This window comes from Crinia signifera, chromosome 4 (genome assembly GCF_055691185.1).
Source record: "Crinia signifera chromosome 4, ASM5569118v1, whole genome shotgun sequence".
NCBI lineage: Eukaryota > Metazoa > Chordata > Amphibia > Anura > Myobatrachidae > Crinia > Crinia signifera.
Window position 1 is genome coordinate 309,781,088 of NC_139220.1, and position 20,553 is coordinate 309,801,640.

General features: G+C 43.2%; 1 protein-coding gene across 1 annotated transcript; it reads left to right on the forward strand.

Annotated features, from left to right (window-relative positions):
- Positions 1-481: 481 nt before the first annotated feature.
- LOC146075807 (uncharacterized) lies at positions 482-20,347 on the forward strand. Its single transcript, XM_083185419.1, has 6 exons — positions 482-770; positions 14,359-14,479; positions 14,580-14,662; positions 16,278-16,418; positions 17,075-17,308; positions 17,465-20,347. The coding sequence occupies exons 1-6, from the start codon at positions 707-709 to the stop codon at positions 17,662-17,664; spliced, it is 843 nt and encodes a 280-aa protein (XP_083041545.1). The 5' UTR covers positions 482-706; the 3' UTR covers positions 17,665-20,347.
- The last annotated feature ends 206 nt before the right edge of the window (positions 20,348-20,553 follow it).

The following is a 20,553-nucleotide window of genomic DNA, read 5'->3' on the forward strand; positions in this document are numbered from 1 at the left end:
TTCACAAATTAAGGGGGCACAGCCCCTTACGACGGTGTGAAGAGCGCCCGTAGGGCGCGATGAATCTCCTAGTACTTACTTATAAGAGCACTACCAACTCTAGCGCCTAAGACGCTGCTACTTTATACAGTGAGAATAATACCGGGAAATGGCACTCAGGGTATAGGACGCATGTCCGACATACTGATCTGAACCATTAGCTGTGCTGTATAACACAATGCATACCTCCCAACATGACCCTCTCCAGGAGGGACACATTGCTCTGCTTCGGGACTTCTCCCTTAATTAATGATTGCCATTACCTGTATTGGAGCATCTTTCTTATCAATTAACCTGTGTGAAACAGGTAATGGCAATCATACATTACCAGGGAAGTCCAGAAACAGAGCAGTGGGTCATGTTGGGAGGTATGCAACAGCAATCACACATTGTCACTCCCTGAGTCATATTATCAGATGGGAAATTCCAGCGCAGACTGAAAGTAGAAGCTCAGGCTCAGTGGGACACGAGGCAAGTCGGGGGCGAGGAGATCAGAGAAGAATAGTGCAAGGGATTGGCAAATATATATAGAGACAGAGAGAGAGAGAGACAGAGAGAGAGAGACTGGCACTACAGAGATTTCCCAGGATATAACAGTCGCCGGGGACAGTTACAGAAATGTAACTCGGATATAGGACGTACATATCACAGAGCAACTTTGGGGAGGATGTTTCCAGGACTCCGCTTCTTATTCTCACTGTCTGTGATTCTGGTGCTGATCCATCGGCCAGGTACGTGACACACTCACTAGTATACACCCTCTACCTGTGCAATATTACACACATACTGTACATACATACACACACACTCTCTATACACCCTGTACCTGTGTAATATTACACACATACTGTACATACACACACTATCTATACACCCTGTACCTGTGCAATATGACACACATACTGTACATACACACACACACACTCACTATACACTGTGTACCTGTGCAATATCACACACATACTGTACATACACACACACACACTCTCTATACACCCTGTACCTGTGCAATATTACACACATACTGTACACACACACTAACTATACACCCTGTACCTGTGTAATATTACACACATACTGTACACACACACTCACTATATTTATTTTATTTATTTATTTACAGTTTCTTATATAGCGCAGCAGATTCCGTTGCGCTTTACAAAACTATACACTCTGTACCTGTGTAATATTGCACACACTCCCTATACACTCTGTACTATACAGGGTTGCCTACCTGACCCTCTCCTTCAGGGAGAGAATGCTCTGTTCCTGGACTCCCCTGGTAATGTATGATTGCCGTCACCTGTGGTGAAACACATTTACCTAGATCCCCACAGGTGACAGTATATGCAACATTCTGTTTTATTTAATTGTCTTAAGGTTCATTTGAAATTCTTTATTGACTTATTTTTTGGGGGGAGAATAATAATAATGGTCACGTTATTAGTGGAATCTTAGCGCAATCCTCATCTCCTGTGGGGACATTGTCAGACGCTCGCTGTTCCCCAGGACTGAACAATTTGGCAGAGGCAGCGACTTGTTTTAACCTGTCAGAAAATGCGGAAATATTACTAGCGCACCCTAATTGTATATGTAAGCCTGTAAAACGACAGGAGCTAGTTTATCCCTCACCACTTTGTCTCTCTCCAAGCTTTGATAAATTGAAGCAATTAATATTTACACTATATACTTCTATTGAACGTCCTGCGCAGCACAGCCCGCACAGCCGTGCCGCGAGCCTCCGGTGATTGACAGCTCATTGGGCGGGCGCCCATTTGTGATGTCAGCCAGACGGATCGGGCAGCGTGTGTGGAGAACAAGCTGCCCGATCCTTCTGTAGATATATCTGCAGATTGTCCCTCTATGCCGACATGAATGGTGAAGTAATTATCAGCCGGCTAAAACAGCAAACAAAAAAAAATCATGAAAAACTCATTTCGACCTCATTTGACCTAATGTTGACATTTTGACCCTGTTGATATTTTGACCGATTGCATGTCGGCCTTTTTACCCTGTCGACCTATATTGACTGTCTATCTAGATACTGTAGATCTACGCCGCACCCCCCGGTCTTACAGATATATGTTCGCAGTTGCAATTGAGCTGCCGTTGCCAGAGTTTCTGTGCCATTGCAGGGGAATTTGACCCCCCCCCCCTGCATCCTGCTGAATTGACCCCTATGAACTTAACTTCAAAAGGGAAAGGGACTGATTATCTCCAGCATAATAGGCGTCTGTTTTACATCCCTTTGTACTGTAGCAGTGCAGATAGTTGGTGATACAGTCTACACAAGTGGTTCTCAAACTCACGCAGGTCATGTTTTCCAGGTCACCCGGAACCTGCCCAGTGTATCACCAACTGTCACATTATAAAAATCCTCAGGTGACCGGGGAAACGTGACCTGAGCAGGGTCCTGAGGAGCAAGGTTGAGAACTTGTGATCTAAAGGGTTAAGCATAGAAATGAACGACGCTGGCTTACTTGTTCTGTGAAATCTTGGCCTTGTTCTGTGCGCGGACAATAATAGTGTGCGCATAGCTCTTGTGGAATTTACCCCTAAGCGTTCACTCACTGTCTTATATCCCAGTCACACACACAGCAGGATTAATGGTGTATCACTGAGGGGAGCATGGTGGGGTAGTGGTTAGTAATACCAATACACCAAGGTCATAAAATCAAGTACCTATTAGCACTCTATGTGGAGTTTGCATGTTCTCCCAATGGTTGTGTCGGTTTCCTAATTTCTTAGCACACTCCATAAACATACTGGTAGGTTAATTCACTTGTGTGTGGTTTGGCTTTGGATTTTAAAATATACTGTATATATAAAAACAGTAAAAAAAAATTGCAATCCAAAATTCAGATTTAAACTGTGGAAAGATCACAACCGGACGGTGTAATGGTTAGCATTACTGCCTTACAGCGCTGAGGTCATGGGTTCGATTCCCACCATGGCCCTAACTGTGCAGGGTTTGTATATTCTCCCCGTGCTTGCGTGGGTTTCCTCCGGGTACTCCTGTTTCTTCCCACAATCCAAAAATATACTGGTAGGCTAATTGGCTTCCAACAAAAATTAACCCTAGAATGTCTGTGTGTGTGTGTACATGTGTTAGGGAATATAGATTGTAAGCTCCACTGGGGCAGGGACTGATGTAAATGGTCAAAATGTTCTGTGTACAGCGCTGCGGAATATGTGTGCGCTATATAAGAAACTGTTAATAAATAAATAATAAATGAATAGCCTCGACCACAACCACAAATTAGCGATTTGGTTTGGTTCAGATTTGCAAAATACGAGTGGGTCTGGATTTCTGGAGAACTGAACCACACATCTGTAATAGAGTGTAAGCTCCACTGGGACAGGGACTGATATAAATGAATGAATAAACTCCCTTTGAGTTGATAGCCGCAGTTTACCTCTGAAGGTGCCCACACACCGGAAATATCTGTGATCCTAGCAACTGTACTACATCTGTCACATTGATCTCAACCCTAAATAGTTATCCAATATGAAGACACAGGCAGCAGTTATGATTAATTAGGTCACAATTATTTTGACGTCGACCAATTAAATTCAAATTCTTGAATCATCAAATATAGTTGACATAATTAAAGTTAGCATGGTGGCGGAGAACCAAGAACGCACAAGGGCCTCATTCATATTTCTGACTCGGAGCGAGGTATCCTTGTTGAACATAATGCATGCGGCAGGTGTTGAACTTTTATGACGCCACCTCCACGTGGTCACCTGGCGTTCTGGGAAGTGGCTATTAGTGTGTGGGTGGTGGGATCAGTAAGGTGTAGTTTTACCTGAGGTGTCGAAATACCTTGCACAATCCAAATGATCATAGAAACTTAATTATCCATTGCCTCTACATGTTCCTTTTGCAAATATATCCTAATCTACATGAGGTATAATAATATTCATGAATATTAGAGTGGTATAACAATTACGGACAGTATATTTGTGTACCTATAGGGAGTTAATACAAATCAACGTTATTTATTATTTATTTACAGTTTCTTATATAGCGCAGCATATTCCGTTGCGCTTTACAATTGGAGACAACCGTGATTAAACAAACTGGGTAGAAACAAACCGACATTGAGGTAGGAGGGCCCTGCTCGCAAGCTTACAATGATTATGGGGTGATTCTTGTTGACTCGCAGGAGGAGGAGGGACGCTGGAGTGTGCCGGAGGTGCACTTGAAAATGTTGGGGTGTGGCCTATACTTGCAATGCTCCCGCGAGGCCACGCCCCCCGGTTTCACCACTGTGGGTGCATGAATGGATGCTGTGTGCATGTGCACAGCGTCTATTTATGGGTGATAGGGGGGGACTCCCAACTGTCCACCTCGCCGCAGGACACAGCCGGCCTTGGGCGGGACGTGGTAACGCCCCCAAACAACATGATGTTCCCGCGGGAAGCGGGACAGTTGGGAGGTACGGTTACACAGTCTATCAATAGTTAAGTTCAACTACAATACCTAAGGGCATGTTTGACTTCTCTGACTCCAGTCTATTAAACAGCCCGACTTTAACTACTTGTCGGTAATGATTGAGCCTGTACTCTCTGTAATTGCTATGGTTAATGTTTATGTTTAGTCTGTGCGCTCACTCACTGTATTATACGCTGTTATTGTGCATTTATTACACCAGCTATGATGGAGTCTTACAATGGCTCGGGGAGGTGACTGTACAAACTGCAGTTTGTTTACTAAAAAATGCCAAAACTTGTTTTTGAGGTGTGGGAATGGGACAGGAGTCAAAAGCTTACATCGTGGTGGGAACGGGTGCAGTGTTATCACCTCCTACCCCATGTTCTACATCAGGAAATTCGGTACTTATGTAATATCTGGGCTCCCGTTTTTCTTATGAGACCGCGTCCCCTTGCCACGCTTCGGGCACGGTGGCTCGCTGCGCTCGCCACACTATATAAAATCAACTCCATGCGTAGTTAGATAGTAGGGGTATGAAAAAATGGGGTGCATTTAACATGGGAGCCCAGATAATACATAAGTACCGGAAATTCTACATTCAGATTTAGCATTTATCTGGTTTTAGTGCATGGAATTCTGCATAATTTCTAGCATTGTTTGAATTAGGTTCTACCCATATGTCACTGAATACACTATGGGGGGGTGATTCTGGTTGGTTTTCAAAAACTCCTTTAATGGACAAAACCATTCTTACACTGCCATTTAGATTTCAAGAGGGGAGAGAATATTTCACAATAATTATTTGAATAAGACAAATCTGTATTCATGTATATATATAAAAGTGAAAAATAGAGAGCGCCACACACCTGAGGAGTTTTTGATTAATAAAAAAATATTTTACTAAAATATAGAAATACAGTACATATAAAAACAATATCGACAATAACAACAATATATTAAGTTAAGCTCCTTATGAGAAAAGGGAATAATCAAGATTTTTCGTTGATAGGTCAGACTCAACTCCGAATAAATGCCTGAATTAGTGAAGAGACAGAGCTCTATGGAGTGACATCACGTTTAATGAGTTCTTTCAAATATATGTCAGTTCATTTGTTGTAAAATGACAGAGAATATAGTGCCACTAAATGTCCAATGACAAAGAAATTTTCCAATAATTAGTATATTGAGGGACCCTCAAAGAATTTTTGCTTATACTACCTCTGTAGTTTTGCTGGATTTTCTCTCATAAGCCTGCGGTCGCCAGGAGGATGTTGCTTCTTCCGTGCGGCTCAAACTACAACCCGCTAGGCGGTCAGCCGTGAACGGCGGGCCGCCGATGGAGATTGAGCAGGGAGTGAGCCCGCACTGACCTGAGTTATGTTTTCAGGTGCTCCGTTAATTAAGGCTTCCGAATTGGCAGGTACGAGGTCCAACTTCACTGGATCGTGGTAGTGAGATTTCAGAGCGGCTGCTCGTAGTAAATGACAGGCAGTCCGGGCAGAGAACTGGCAGGGTAGTCTGTGCCTTGCAGTTATCCTTGACGCGTTTCTCCGCTGTAAAACGATAGCGGTTTCATCAGATTTCAGTTTGAACACACCCCACCCAAATGTTACTCTCTTTGTACATGTTACATCTACCCCACCTGCGGTGCACATGGTTTTGTCCGCTAACCCTTTCAACGTCTAGTCAGGCTCAACAGCCCCAGTGCTAGTAGCAGTACCAATGGTGAGACACTTTAAAATAGGAACATTAACATTGTTCAACATTCAATGTAGACCATTTTTGTTAAAACAAATTTTAAAAACTATAATTCATTTAAACATTTAAACCAGAATTGCAAAAAAAAAAAAAAAAAAAAGATTTGGACTGCAAAAGGTTAACCCTGTGGGTGAATTTGTCAAAATTGGTATGAAAATTGTCAAGCAAACATTTGTATTCATCATAATGGCCTGTAACATTTGCCTCATATACACCACATTTTTTTATTTGAATTTATATAACAACTGTGAGCGACGCCGGCATTTTTAGCGGATATTTTGCGCATTTCTCACAGAGATGTTGGGTTAAAGAAGGAGTTTGCAACAAACAAACAAACAAACAAGAATCACCCCCTATGTGGGTAATTCAGACCTGCTTACTAGCCTAGTGTGTAGGTTAACACCGCCCGCCGAGCGCAAGCCCCCCCCCCGCCACCCGAATCTCCTCCCTCCACCGCAAGCTGATCTGGATCGGGCCCCTGTGTCATCCAGATGTCTCTGTGTAGGGTCCAACGCCCCTCCTGATTATCGGTTAAAACTTGCGGAAATGTTTGCTGGTGCATTCTACCTTCCAAGTAGCAGACACAATTGTTGGCGTAGTATAATAGAGTTATTGTTCCTTTGACAATTGTTGCTGCGTTTACGTAAACATCACCAGGTATGACAATTACTGTGAAGAACGGTCATGTTTCAGTTACCTACTATCTATTCATGGCATAAGATTAGCATCTGTGTAATTGTCTAGACTACGGTTGTCTACACAAAGTCAGGGGCTATTGTCTTTCTTTGGAACTATCACTGCAATTGAAGCCCAATGATAACATTTAATTTAGTTATTTGACCAACTAGACCCAGGCTAAAGGTGGCCACACACTGCTGCGACAAGTCACATCAGTGTATGTCCATCAGCTGCCTTGATACATCGCATGGCATGCGATGTATCTCATGTGACCTTGTCCCCTGCTGCCAGGAGGAGGTCCGAGTCAGAGGTCGGACCGTGCAGCAAGTCCGACCTCCGACTCCGGTCCTATGCACGCGGGAGCGCGCAACGAACCAGATAGGATTTCAAACACATCCAATTTGGGAAAGTTTCTTGGCTCAATCCATCGGAATTGGTTGAAATCGGGCTCAAATTGGACCAGTGTATGGGGGGGCCTTAAGTAATGGTGGATTGCCACTCAGTGGTTTGGCCATGGGCAACTGTTTGTTCTGGGACAGTCTACTTCAGTAGGTCAGTCATAGGAGGAGCAGAATGTATTGCCATGGTTTCATATTGTTGTCCAAACACTCCCCAGAATGCCCATGTATTTCCATTTCCGCAGTCATAGTCAAGGTACTGCAATGATATTGGGCATTGGAGCAGCCTCTCTAAAACCTATGTTTTTGTATCTCTGATCAGTTTCAGTATGCAATCAGGTGTCTTCTTCTAAATGAATTTGTTTTACTCGATGTTGTTAGCGATTCAGCATTATTCCCCCAATTTATCCAACCCCGAGTTAGTTTAGTTCCAGATTCTAAAGCCCTAAATCCATCACAGTGGTATAAAATATTGATATAAAAATTCCACACTGCACAGCTATGTACAAAGGCTTTTATTGGACATTTTAATCGATGATGAGAAGTTATGGGACATAAGTATCACAGAGAGGAGATTATAACCTAGTATTGTTTGACCAAGATTTGAGATGTTCTTGTCTTTATCTGCTCCCAGAATTCCAGTTCTGAAAACATTTCTCCAAATCTTTGCAAAGAAGCAAAAAAGACAGAAATATCCCTTTTCTGGGCCACTCTTTATAGGATAATTTGATACAATGGATAATTATAAAAACATAACTTTAAATAAATTATATTCTTTCAAATAGCATGTTTGTAAAGTGTTGATAAATGTTATTAAATTGATGTGAAGACAAAATGGAGGTTGACGTCAACCCAAAGTGGCTTACACTATGAGGCTGTGGGCTGGCTCGAGCTGCGGTCACTTGATGTGCTCATAATCAATAGTTAGTGGTGTGGTTTTGGGATTTTAGTGAAGTCTCTGTTGTCCCATCTTATTTCCTTGTGGTTTGCCGTTTCCTTGGGGTTTGTGGTTTGCATATTTTGTCAGGAAATGCTGGCTTATCCATATATACCAGATGCAGTTGGTCTATTGGGTGCAATCGTCTTTATTGAGATTGTTTTGCGCAATTCCAAACCATTGTAACTAGGGCAGCAAATACAGTTCTCCTATTGGCAGAGTTATGGTGTCATCGCGATACCCTACAGTAGCTTCGATTTAGGGGACCCATTGGGTATTCAATGAAATTGTTGTTTTGCATTGTTTGGCTGTGCGAATGAGAGTTTGTGCTGTCAGTTTTTTGTTTATTATGAACTTTTTAACCAATTCTGTTTCTGCTTGTTTTTATTTATCTTTATTTATATGTGACATACACCCACTAATGACACACTTCAGCCATTTGTAGGCTCATGTTCCTCTAGGACTCCCAACTGTCTGTTGAGGACGTGTTGTATTCTACATTTACAGCTGCTGATTATTGCACTCATTAACTCTCTAACGCTCATAACTAGCGCATGTTATAGATTATATTGTTGTCTGACCAGGAAGGGTTAAGCTAGTGAGAAGGGGTAGGAAAGGTAAATAACAGCCGATAGAACGGGAAGAAACTGAGATGATGAAATGAAGAGAGGTGCGGCTGTGGACTTTGGAACTCATTCCTAAGGGTCCATAAACACTGAGAGCAGTTTTACCTTTCAAGCTGCTTTCAGCTCAAAAGCCGCCAAGTGTGTACGGCCTGGAAGTGAGCGGTGAGCGCTGCTGCTGCGCACTCCCGCATCACCTCAGACCGCCGCTCATCTGCTGGTATTACCAGCAGATGAGCGACGGGATGGGCGGCTTTCTATAGCGACCTGCTATGGAAAGCCATCCACCCCGGAGAAAATCGCTCAGTGTGTATGAACTGTAAAGAGCATTTATATTTAACCAATGTGCCCAGATGCAGTCACATAATGTTTTGGGATCGTTCCGGGCAAAGAGCTTGGTTAACAATCTGAGGGCATAGGGAAAGGGATGCGTCGGAGCCAAGGGAAGCAGCAGTGTCTGCTGGTCTCTCTTCATCTGTCCTGCTTCACCTTCTCCGTTATGTGTGTGACGTCATCACGCCACATGCTGGCGAGGAGCCGGGGGGGGGGGGATCCACAACCTTGTTGTCAGGGGGGAGCAAATTTTACAGTTACGCCCCTGGCTCCTCCTTAAACCAGCTCTACATGACCAGTGCAAGAATATAGGGGTGCCGAGTCGACTGACAGTCCGACAGTTGGGATTCTGATGGTCAGTATACCTACATCGGAATCCCGACTGTTTAAATGCCTGACAATCGGGTTCCCAAATGACAGGGGCTATTCTCCCTCATTGGGGTCCACGACCTCCATAGAGGGACAATAGAAGCTGTTAAGCGCAGCGAGCCACCGAGCCCACAGCGTGGTCAGTACATGGAGCCCGTGGGGGGCCTCCTTGCACTTGCCCCACTGTCAGAGTACAGGCCATCAGGATTCCGATACACTGACCATCGGAATCCTGACTGTCGGCCCGCTATACTACACCCAAATACAGTACGCCACAGAGCTCACTCTGCGTAACACCAACCCCCCACAAGAGAACGGAGTCTACTACTACCACTAAATGGGCATCACGGATGAGGTCATGGGTTCTAGTCCCACCACGGCCCTAACTGTGCGGAGTTTGTATATTCTCCCCGTGCTTGCGTGGGTTTCCTCTGAGTACTCCTGTTTCCTCCCGCAATCCAAAAATATACTGGTAGGTCAATTTCCTTCCAACAAAATTAACCCTAGAATGTCTGTGTGTGCATGTACATGTGGTAGGGAATATAGGTTGTAAGCTCCACTGGGGCAGGGACTGATGTGAATGTTCAACTATACTCTGTACAGCGCTGCGGAATATGTGTGCGCTATATAAGAAACTGGTAATAAATCAAATAAATCGATAATAAATGGTAAATTTAAAAAAATTCAAACAGTCAATGTTTATCTAAACAAATGAGCAACAACTGCACACAATTGAGGTTGGCACATTTATACGGCGTGCTCACCGCTTGTGGGTCAGAAAGCAATTATTAGGTTAAGGAAATGTATAAACAGTTTAAACAATGGAAACAGATGCTCCCTCTAACAATGCCAATTAGTAAAGTCAATATTGCTGCTGCTGCAAGATAACGATCAGTGCAAAAGCTAAACACAGAACCCCGGGGCCATTATACCCAAATTACCAGAACGCTAATTCGAGAATAGTTAAAAAGAGGGGTTAAGTAAAACATGTAAGAATGTATAATAAATAAGATTCCAAGAGGAATCTGGCAAAGCAGTTGTGCAGAACGGCCAAACCACTTGCAATCTGTTGCGCAATACAGAGAGCACACATCTCATGTCCTGACTATGAGGAAGCTGTTTATACATGTGAATATCCTCATTTATTTGGTGGAGTTTATTTTATATCATTTACTTGGTTTGTCATAAATGTTAACATTAGTCTAAATATTTTTTATTTCTTTTGCCCAAGTTGGTGCGGTGTTCTCAGTCTCGCCTACACAAGTGCTCCCAGCCGCATGGAATCCCGGCTGAGTGTGTAGTTGTGTGCAAGGAAGGGTGACACGTCAAAGGAAACAAGGTCAGGGCTGAAAGAAGCCGCCTTAGGTTCAAATTCCAGTAACACAAACTTCAAGTGCTTGAGTATAAGTAAAAGATAAGGGGTTATCAGCATATGCGGAGAGGAGAACAGAAGAGATGTAGCGGGATTAGTGCAGATGTTTCACTAATCAAACCTATCGCTTCAGAAACACACTTAGGGTGGGATGTATTACTATACATCACTGCCCTTCACCGCCCGCCCGCTGCGATGCCAGTGCATATGTACTAACATATGTGGCTGGCATCGCGGTGTGGTAACGGAGACCCCCCGCGATACCTATACTGTGGTGTGCGGGGGGTCTCCGTCTCCTTCCTGCCGCCTCCTGCTAAGCAGGCTGTCCCCGGCGCCTCCTCCTCCCCCTGCAGTCGAAAGAACATCCGTCTGCGTTGCTAGGGGGTGGAAGGGCTTACCTTCCGGGGTCCAGGAGGACCTGCAAGAAGGTAAGCCCAAGAGAGGGGGGTCGGAGAAAAGAAGCCCATAGGCTGCTATAGGGTAAGGTAAGCCCTTCCTCCCCCTGCTATGGGGCCCAGAGCTGAGAGGGGCCACCTTCCCTGTCACAGTTACATGTGTTATATACAGGGGTGTAGCTACCATAGGTGCAGGGAGTGCAGCTGCTATGGGGCCTAGAGCTGAGAGGGGCCACCTTCCCTGTCACAGTTACATGTGTTATACACAGGGGTGTAGCTACCATAGGTGCAGGGGGTGCAGCTGCTATGGAGCCCAGAGCTGAGAGGGGCCACCTTCCCTGCCACAGTTACATGTGGTATATACAGGGGTGTAGATAACATAGGTGCAGGGGGTGCAGCTGCTATGGGGCCCAGAGCTGAGAGGGGCCACCTTCCCTGTCACAGTTACATGTGTTATATACAGGGGTGTAGCTACCATAGGTGCAGAGAGTGCAGCTGCTATGGGGCCCAGAGCTGAGAGGGCCCACCTTCCCTGTCACAGTTACATGTGTTATATATAGTGGTCTCCATTGTCTAGTACAGAGAGACCCTTACAAACTATTTTATTGGGCCTACAAATATCTAGGTAAGTCACTGTTTTTGTCCAGATTTTCCTCGGATTAGAGCCCCTTCTTCAGGCTTTACTACACTTGGAAATGCGGTTATTTTCCTAACTGTATCACTGCCCTAACAAATCCCTCCATCTTTGATTATATACATTACATGGTAATGTACATTCCGGTAAGGAGATCAGTGTTAAAGTCAGATTGATTGGATGAAGGCTACTCCTTGAATTATTTAATTTTACAAGATTGCGATTGCATTAGCTCGCAATAAATAGTAAACATTGGTTAGAACTAAAGTGTTGATTAAAATATAAATTTTCCACAATCGCTATACCTAAATGATAAAAAAGAAATCACAGATTTAAAGGATATTTACAACTGAGCATAAAAAATATATTGTGCATAATTAGTCCTGTCAGGACTTGTTTAATCCCTTCTTTTAATAGGATGCTTCCAGTAACCCAGAAGAAACAATCACAAACGTGCAAATATTAAATAGTTCTTATATTAAACTATATTGCAAATATGCATTACCTAATCACATTATACAGGTCTACAAGCGGGAACCTGAAGGCATATACATTGTAGGACAAAGACTAGAGAATGTGACTTCTCTACCTATGGATGTACCTATATTGTGTAGTTTGTTTACAGTTGTGATGTCATTGCCTTTTGTAAATTGTACACCACTGGCTCTAAAGGTCACACTATTGTATCATGGGTCAGAGATAACCATGCACATTTGTATGCAATTGGCGTCCCTAATGATACTCCTCACCACTATGGGAGAAATTCAAGTGTTTTGCACACCAGCAGCCAGCGTTAGAAACGGACAAGCTTTGTCGTGGCTAAATTATTTGGACTTAACACCGGGATAAACAAAGGAACCGCAGGGAGATTTCTTTGTTTTTTTTTAAAAAAAAAATCTCCCCAAATCTTTTTTTCACGTTGTCATTATGGGGTATTGTGAACTTGTAGCAGTAATTCTACAAGAGTATAAATATTGTAATCCTATATATATACATCTTTTTTAATCCATAACGCTCCTTTGGTTAGCCAATGACAAAGGAGGCTTATACTGTGCAATTATGGATCCAATCAGCCAATGCCCATTTCAGACCGCACTTTTTACCCGTTATTTTGCCTTTTTTTTTTACCGTTTTAAAACGGTAATTTGTGCAGACTGAAAGGTGCAGAGTGAAATTACCTGTTCTATTGAACTGGTATTTCTAAACGGTAATAAAGCCGGGTCCTACCCGTTTCAGACCCGTTTTTTTTCATCCACTGTTTTCTATGGGTTAAAACGGGTTCAGTGTTGTGAAGGAACAAAAATTGCATTGAAATACCATTTAAATACATGCGGTGTGAAAGGGGTTTTATCTGGGAGCTGTTTTTAGAAACGTTTTAAAATACCTGGTCAAAGCCAGTTTTGCGGTCTGAAAGCAGAATTAGAAACTGACTGGGATGATAACTGTACCGTGTAAAGCAGCACAGACATCACCCTGATAGCGGGCAACGTCTCACAGAAGGACTGATTGTAGTCAGGATCTGACAGAGGATACACTCACCATTATATGTCAGATAATTGGCCTGTGTATTTGATGGTGATTTTTATCTCACAATGGACGTTATGTATCAAGTATGTACATATGCTTGTACATTTCCAGGAAAAGATCACAAACAAAACAGCTCTCTCAATAGGGGAAGCACAACTTAGGGGGCAACACTGTATATTGTGGGGGGGGGGGAGATCAGTCTAGGGCAGCAGTGTCCAATATGGGCCAATAGATATTAAAGGGGCAGCACTGTGCATTCTGGGGCAGCAGTGCGGTTTCCACAGGAGGACAAGCAGTGCAATCACACAAGACGATGCTCCTCCCACTGTACGATTGCATGTCTTGTCCGCTTACTGCTGACTACTATTGCCAACGGACCGCCAGCTCCTCGCCACCCACAGCCCGCTGGCTGCATCCTCGCCCCCTCTCTGTGGTACAAGTAGAATGTGTTAAGAGTACAACTGGAATGAGCAACATGCGTTATGTACAACTAGGAGTAAAATGCAGACTACACATGACCCCACTACCTCGGGATTAATAGAAAATGACATCATTTTGAGATGATTGGACCCTCTCCACATATCTGTTTCATAAAACAATCTTCTTTTTTTTTATCTCTCCCTTTATTGGTCACTGTATATTGTTGCACCCTATCAGATGCTTCTATTTGCCCTTATGGTCTTAACTTATGTCACTGATGTTTCCTAGAACATCTCTGCTGAGTTCCAGATCCCGTTTATCATTAGCTCCCTCCTTTATGTTACTATTCTCGGATGTATACACATGAAACCGTTGATTAGACAATTACGCAGGGATGCACGCTCTGTCATGACCGTCTTTCTCTGATCATTTCACAGGGCTTTCTCAGGTGGCCAATGGCTTCAAATGCTGTAAAAGTATAAAACCATGGAAAGATTCTTATTTTGTACATCTAGCGACGAAGGCAACCTACTCCGCTTGTCGCCCCAACGTCATTGAGTAAGAGAAATATAAATGTATTTATTATTTCCTACCTCCAACCATTACTCCTTTGCCTCTGGCTCCTGTCTTTACCAGCTGTCTTCTATTTTGTTTTCAGATTTAAATTACTAGGAGGAAAAGTTTGTCTTGATCAGTCATTGGACAAACCAGTGAAGGATGTCATTGACTGCATTGACAAAGGTGAGGTTGTATTCTGTGGTTCCTTCAGTTATAAATCATATAAGAGAAAGCATTGTTTAGCAAGGGGGTACCATTAGGGGGGTGCAGTCATACCCCGTTCACAATGGAGATCCAATAAGAATCCCAGAGACCAATCGCATTAAATGAAGTACATTAAATGAATGTAGGATTGGATTATAAAATAATTAAATGGATAAGAACCTGGTTGCAGGATAGGAAACAGACAGTTGTCGTAAATGGAGTGCATTCTATGGAGGGACATGTTACCAGTGGAGTACCCCAGGGATCTGTACTTGGACCAGTGCTCTTTAATATCTTTGTTAGTGACATTGCAAATGGTATTGAAGGGAAAGTATGCCTTTTTGCAGATGACACAAAGATATGCAACAGAGTAGACACACCAGGAGGGGTAAATCAAATGACTGATGATTTAAGTAAACTTGAGAATTGGTCAAGAGCATGGCAACTACAGTTTAATGCTAAAAAATGCAAAATTATGCACTTGGGACTCAAAAACCCAAAGGCTCAATATAGTATCAAGGGTACTATAATGGAAACTACTGAGGAGGAAAGAGATCTAGGAGTCACTATTTCAGGGGACTTAAAGGCAGGGAGGCAATGTAACAAAGCAAGGCTAGTCAGATGCTTGGTTGCATAGGGAGAGGAATCAGTAGCAGAAAAAAAGACGTAATAATGCCACTTTATAGGTCATTGGTACGGCCTCATCTGGAATACTGTGTCCAGTTCTGGAGACCATATCTTCAGAAGGATATAAATACATTAGAGAGTGTACAAAGGGCAACTAAAATGGTGCATGGCCTACATCACAAAACTTACCTGGAAAGACTAAAAGATCTTAACATGTATAGTTTGGAGCAGAGAAGGGAAAGGGGGGACTTGATAGAAATCTTCAAATATATCAAGGGTTTTAACATAGTACAGGGGGGAAATTTTCTTCAAAGGAAAAGAAGTAATAGAACACGAGGACATGCACTGAAACTGGAGGGAGGTAGGTTCAGGGGAAATGTTAGAAAGAATTACTTCACAGAAAGGGTAGTGGATAAGTGGAATAGCCTCCCATCAGAGGTGGTAGAGGCTAACACAGTAGAACAATTTAAACATGCTTGGGATAGGCATATGAATATCCTTACAAAGAAATAAGGATTAAAAAGGGTTGAGATTACCTGAAGGGTAAAAAAAAAGGGGCAGACTAGATGGGCCAAATGGTTCTTATCTGCCGTCACATTCTATGTTTCTATGTTTAATATGAGAAAGTTACAATGCTTAAAGAACAGTATATACAAAAACAATAATAATGAGACAGTGCGCTCGTGTCTGCGCGTGTGTGTGTTGGGTCTCCGGTATAGGGACAGGGTCTGTGACGTTTCACAATCTTCCATTATTTTGGGGTGTAGATTACGACATCATGACAACATTGACATATTATTGACAACAGTCACTGCACAAAACGTAATGACTTTTAAACCCTACAGTAGCCTGGTTGCAAAAGTGTTCACGCCCCTGAGCCAATACTTCACGGGAGCACCTTTTGATTTTGCATTGTACTGTATCATGCGCTGGGGTTACATGTACTCATCTGATTTCTCCGCTACAGGAAGAAAAGACTGTCCGGGCCTGACCTCCTCTGTCTCCTCCACAAGATCCACACCCAACAAAGACATTCCCACACAGAGACAGACGGGTGACAGACAGACCCCGACCCAGGCTCCACTACCCGATGTACCAGACCCGAATGGTAATAATCACCTGAACAGTACAGCACAAAGACGTGATAGATAGATAGATAGATAGATAGATAGATAGATAGATAGATAGATAGAACATAAGCCCTATTAATTTCTGAACCATCATTGTTCCTAGTTTAACTGATGTCACATTTGCAGTGCCCCTAGTTTATATAATGCCACAATGCAGTGCCTCCATTTCATATTGTGCCACATTCCAGCGACCTCTAGTTCAAATGATGAGCAGCACCCTTTTACCGTTATAACATCCACTACATGCTCCTCTCACTCACAATGTAAAGTCACACAACTCAGGCTGGGCAATGGATGACACTCAATTACTTAGCAGGCAAATCTGGGAAATTGGTTTAGCAATGGCACACCTTGCACCCACTACAGTTACACCCATGCTCATTTGCATATAAGCACCTTTGCAGGTGTGTGGTCTGCTTGGCGTACCATGGTCTGCATCTCCAGAGATGTTGGTAATGGTAATCAGTTATCCACAACTGTCAGCTCATCGGTGTACATTTATCATACAGCAGAATTAAGAGTTTATACAGAGCAACCAAAATGTGTCCCTTTAACAGCTGAGCTCCTGTAATGTGCTTAAGAACAATGGACTGATATCGCTGGAGTTACATGTGACCATTTTTGACTCCCACAGGGACAAACCCACCTGCACTGACTTCCCGCACCAAAGTCTCCGATGAGAAGTTCCCCACATCTGCTGGTCCCACAACAAGGTCCACAGCCAAGGAAGATGTCTCCACAAAGAGCCAGGACATTAGAAATGAAAATCCCCCAGTGGTTATGGCAACATACGTCCCTACCACGATGAAGTTCCCACTCAGCACCAAAGCATCGGACTCAAACGCCAACGGCAATGACCGCCTGCACGGTACAGCACAATATATATATATATATACTGTAATATGAAGGCGCTATATAAACAACTGTTAATACATGTCCCTATACCACCAGTTTTGTTCTGTGGTGTCTCAGCTTCTGTCCTGCTCTGACTAACACCTCTATGTATTCTTGTTCCCCCTCACAGACGCCGGACCATCGGAGAGTGTTGATGAAGCAAAGACGAAACAGATGCAGATAGCCATAATCTCATTAATTGGAATTATTCTCGTAATCACGGCTGTTGGCACTGCCATATGGTGCCGGAGGAAACGAGTCAAAGGTAATTTGTCCTGCAATGAAGAACTTGTGGAATATAGCATCGCACCATCAGAGTACTCAGTATGAAGCCCATGGAGACGAAAGTTGAACAGGAGTAATGACCTGGTCTACCGTATATGGATGGCCTTCTGGAAGCCTCAATGGCTAAGTGTCATCTTCTGAACATTAGGCAATAAACCACTGCCGGTCAGTGAACCCAGAGAGACAATATGGCCACCACAGTGGTCTTTGTACGGTCATCTATGGTTTCATAAGAACCCTTCTTGTATACTGTACTATAAATTAGGGTGGAGATAATCCCACCCCCTCATCCTCCATAGGTACATCTGATCACGGTTTAGCACCCACTTTTCATCACAGAAAAATGGGGTCTGGAAGAATGGTGACCACCTCTAGCTCTCTTGCTTTTAGCAGAATGCTGAGACCTGTAGTTCTCAAACACTTAAGGAGCTACGCATTGCTTGCATTTATTATTATCTTGGTTGCCCGCTATACATTATACCTAAACAAAGTAAAATAAAAAATAAAAAAACAACAAAAAATACCCACACACAAGTAAATACATCAACGTGCTCCTGTAAAACATGGCGGCTACTGGAGGTGGTGTTGGTTTTTACAGGGTGACTCAGCGCAGCTGCCATCTTTACTGAGAATGGCCCCCACATGACACAGGTTACAGAGACACCGTCGCTCACGAACGACTCCGACCAGTGGTTTTTGGTCTATGTATAAAAAATGTTGGAAAACAAAGAAGAAAAAAGGTGTCGTATGGTGGCGCCTCTGAACTGCAGACACAAATCACTTGGAAAATGGTCTCCACGAGCACACTGGAGATGTTCCCGGGAACAAGGTGCAGGCACCATTTTAATGAAGACCTGCACATGCTCAGTAGAATCTGACATAATGTGAAAGATTATTCACTGCCAGGGACGAGCCCTCTCCTCTTTTAAAACGCCTGTGTCCATTTAACGGCAATGTAAAGTATTGGTGACCTTGGCTTGGTGCCGAAAGACACCCCCCCCCCCCCATCCCCAATTCCCCTTATTTAAGTCTGGCCAATGCCCCGCTCTGCTGCGTAGGATAAGGAATTTCTGTTGCATGACAATTCTCCGGGGAATAAATAGACATAGTCATAAGATGCCCAGCAGGGGATGCAATCTCTTTAAGTCATAACGAAACAATCTCACACTTCTTCTTCTAAAATCCCTGCATAATATCAGTCTGATGAAATACAGCCAGACTTGACCGCTAATGTGAGTGGACTGCGAGAAGAAACCACCGCTCAGACAGAAAGAGAAAATGCCCCTTGCAAAACTGCGTGATAATGGCAAATGGATCTCTAATCAATATCCACACTCAAATAAGATGTGCAGGCTCTGATTTACTCTGATTTCAAAGCAGGATCTTATTGGCTATCAACTGTCAACAACTGTCATGTGATTTGGGACAGCCAATAAGATCCTGCTTTGAAATCAGAGTACATCAGAGTAAATCAGAATCTGCACATCTCTACTCTCAAATCCATATGTTATTCCCGAACCATCGAGGCTCTGAGGCTTCCACTAATCTGCGACTAAGACAGGCTGAAAGTGGTCATCGCTGACGTCACAGACCGTCCCCAAAAATGCCTGGCCACGCCTGCGTTTTTTTCTGGCACACCCAAAAAACATCCTGTGTCCGCCCCTAAAATGCCAACTTCCTGTCAGTCAAATTGCGTTTACCGCACAGATGCATTTTCTGTCGCTTTTTCCACTCCCGCATGTGCGGTGTGTATGGTACTTCTGTGACTGGTAGAAACAAATAAGTATAGTTCAGTTCACTCATATTTAAAGAAAATGCCTCACACCTAAGTTTTAGATCGGTGGTGTAACTATACACTTTGAGCACAAATCCCCCCCCCCCCCCCCATTGGTTTATTTGAGCTACATTCACTGCCAGGGTGTTTATGCTCATTAGCAGTGCGTGCATTCCCGGAATCCCGGCCCTTTCATGTAATTGTGTACGCACTGTGCTTTCCTGACAGACGCTAGAGGTCCAGTAAGATCTGGGATAGAGGACGCCCCCTTGTGGATAGAGATGGAAATAGAGGCTGTTACTGTAAGACGCAGTTGGACAATCTATTTTGTTTATTTTATACTATAGCTTTGTATAGGAATTAAATGAAGCAAAGCGCCAGGTATTATTCCGCACTGCTGACCGGCATTCCTTGTATTCTCCATCTACATGTAATAACCAGGGAATAGATTAAGCCATACAGTACTTTGAGCTGCTGATGCGCTATGTTGTATGTTCTGCAAAGAGACCTGCTGAGCGCAACGGCCAAATTATCACTTAACGTGATGGAAAACCAGCAGGGACTCTGGAATGAGGCATTACATAAAAATAAGATGCTTAATAAGATAATGATGAATTGTGTACCGGAAAACGGCCATTTTCCCAGTGATATTTGCAGCTCTGCAGCAAGCATTATCAGGGCGTGGGGCATCACATATCTTGCAACCATTATATATACACCATTACTTATAAGGATGTCGTGGCTGGACCACAATTAGTCACAAAGCATAAGGTCAGTAACGGCTGTCGGTAATTCAAAATATTCCATTGACTAAGTGTTTGTTTGTTTACTGCGCCAACAATAATTCCTATGTACTAACATTATGATGTATTTTTTTATGTTTTTTGTTGGGGTGTTAATATGGATCTGTTCTGAAAATGATTGACATTAAAATGATCTATTTTTCTTAACTCACCCAGTGTTTTTATTGACATTTTGCTGTTTTATTATCTCATCTTAATATCGTACAACTAGAATATTTGTCCATATGATAATGAAACAGAAAAAAAAATCCAACAAAATTCCCCTCATGTTCAGCGGGACCAGGCGTGCTGACACATGTATAGTTGATGATAGCTGATGAGTACATGTTTCCTCAGAAGACCATATAAAAGGAAGTA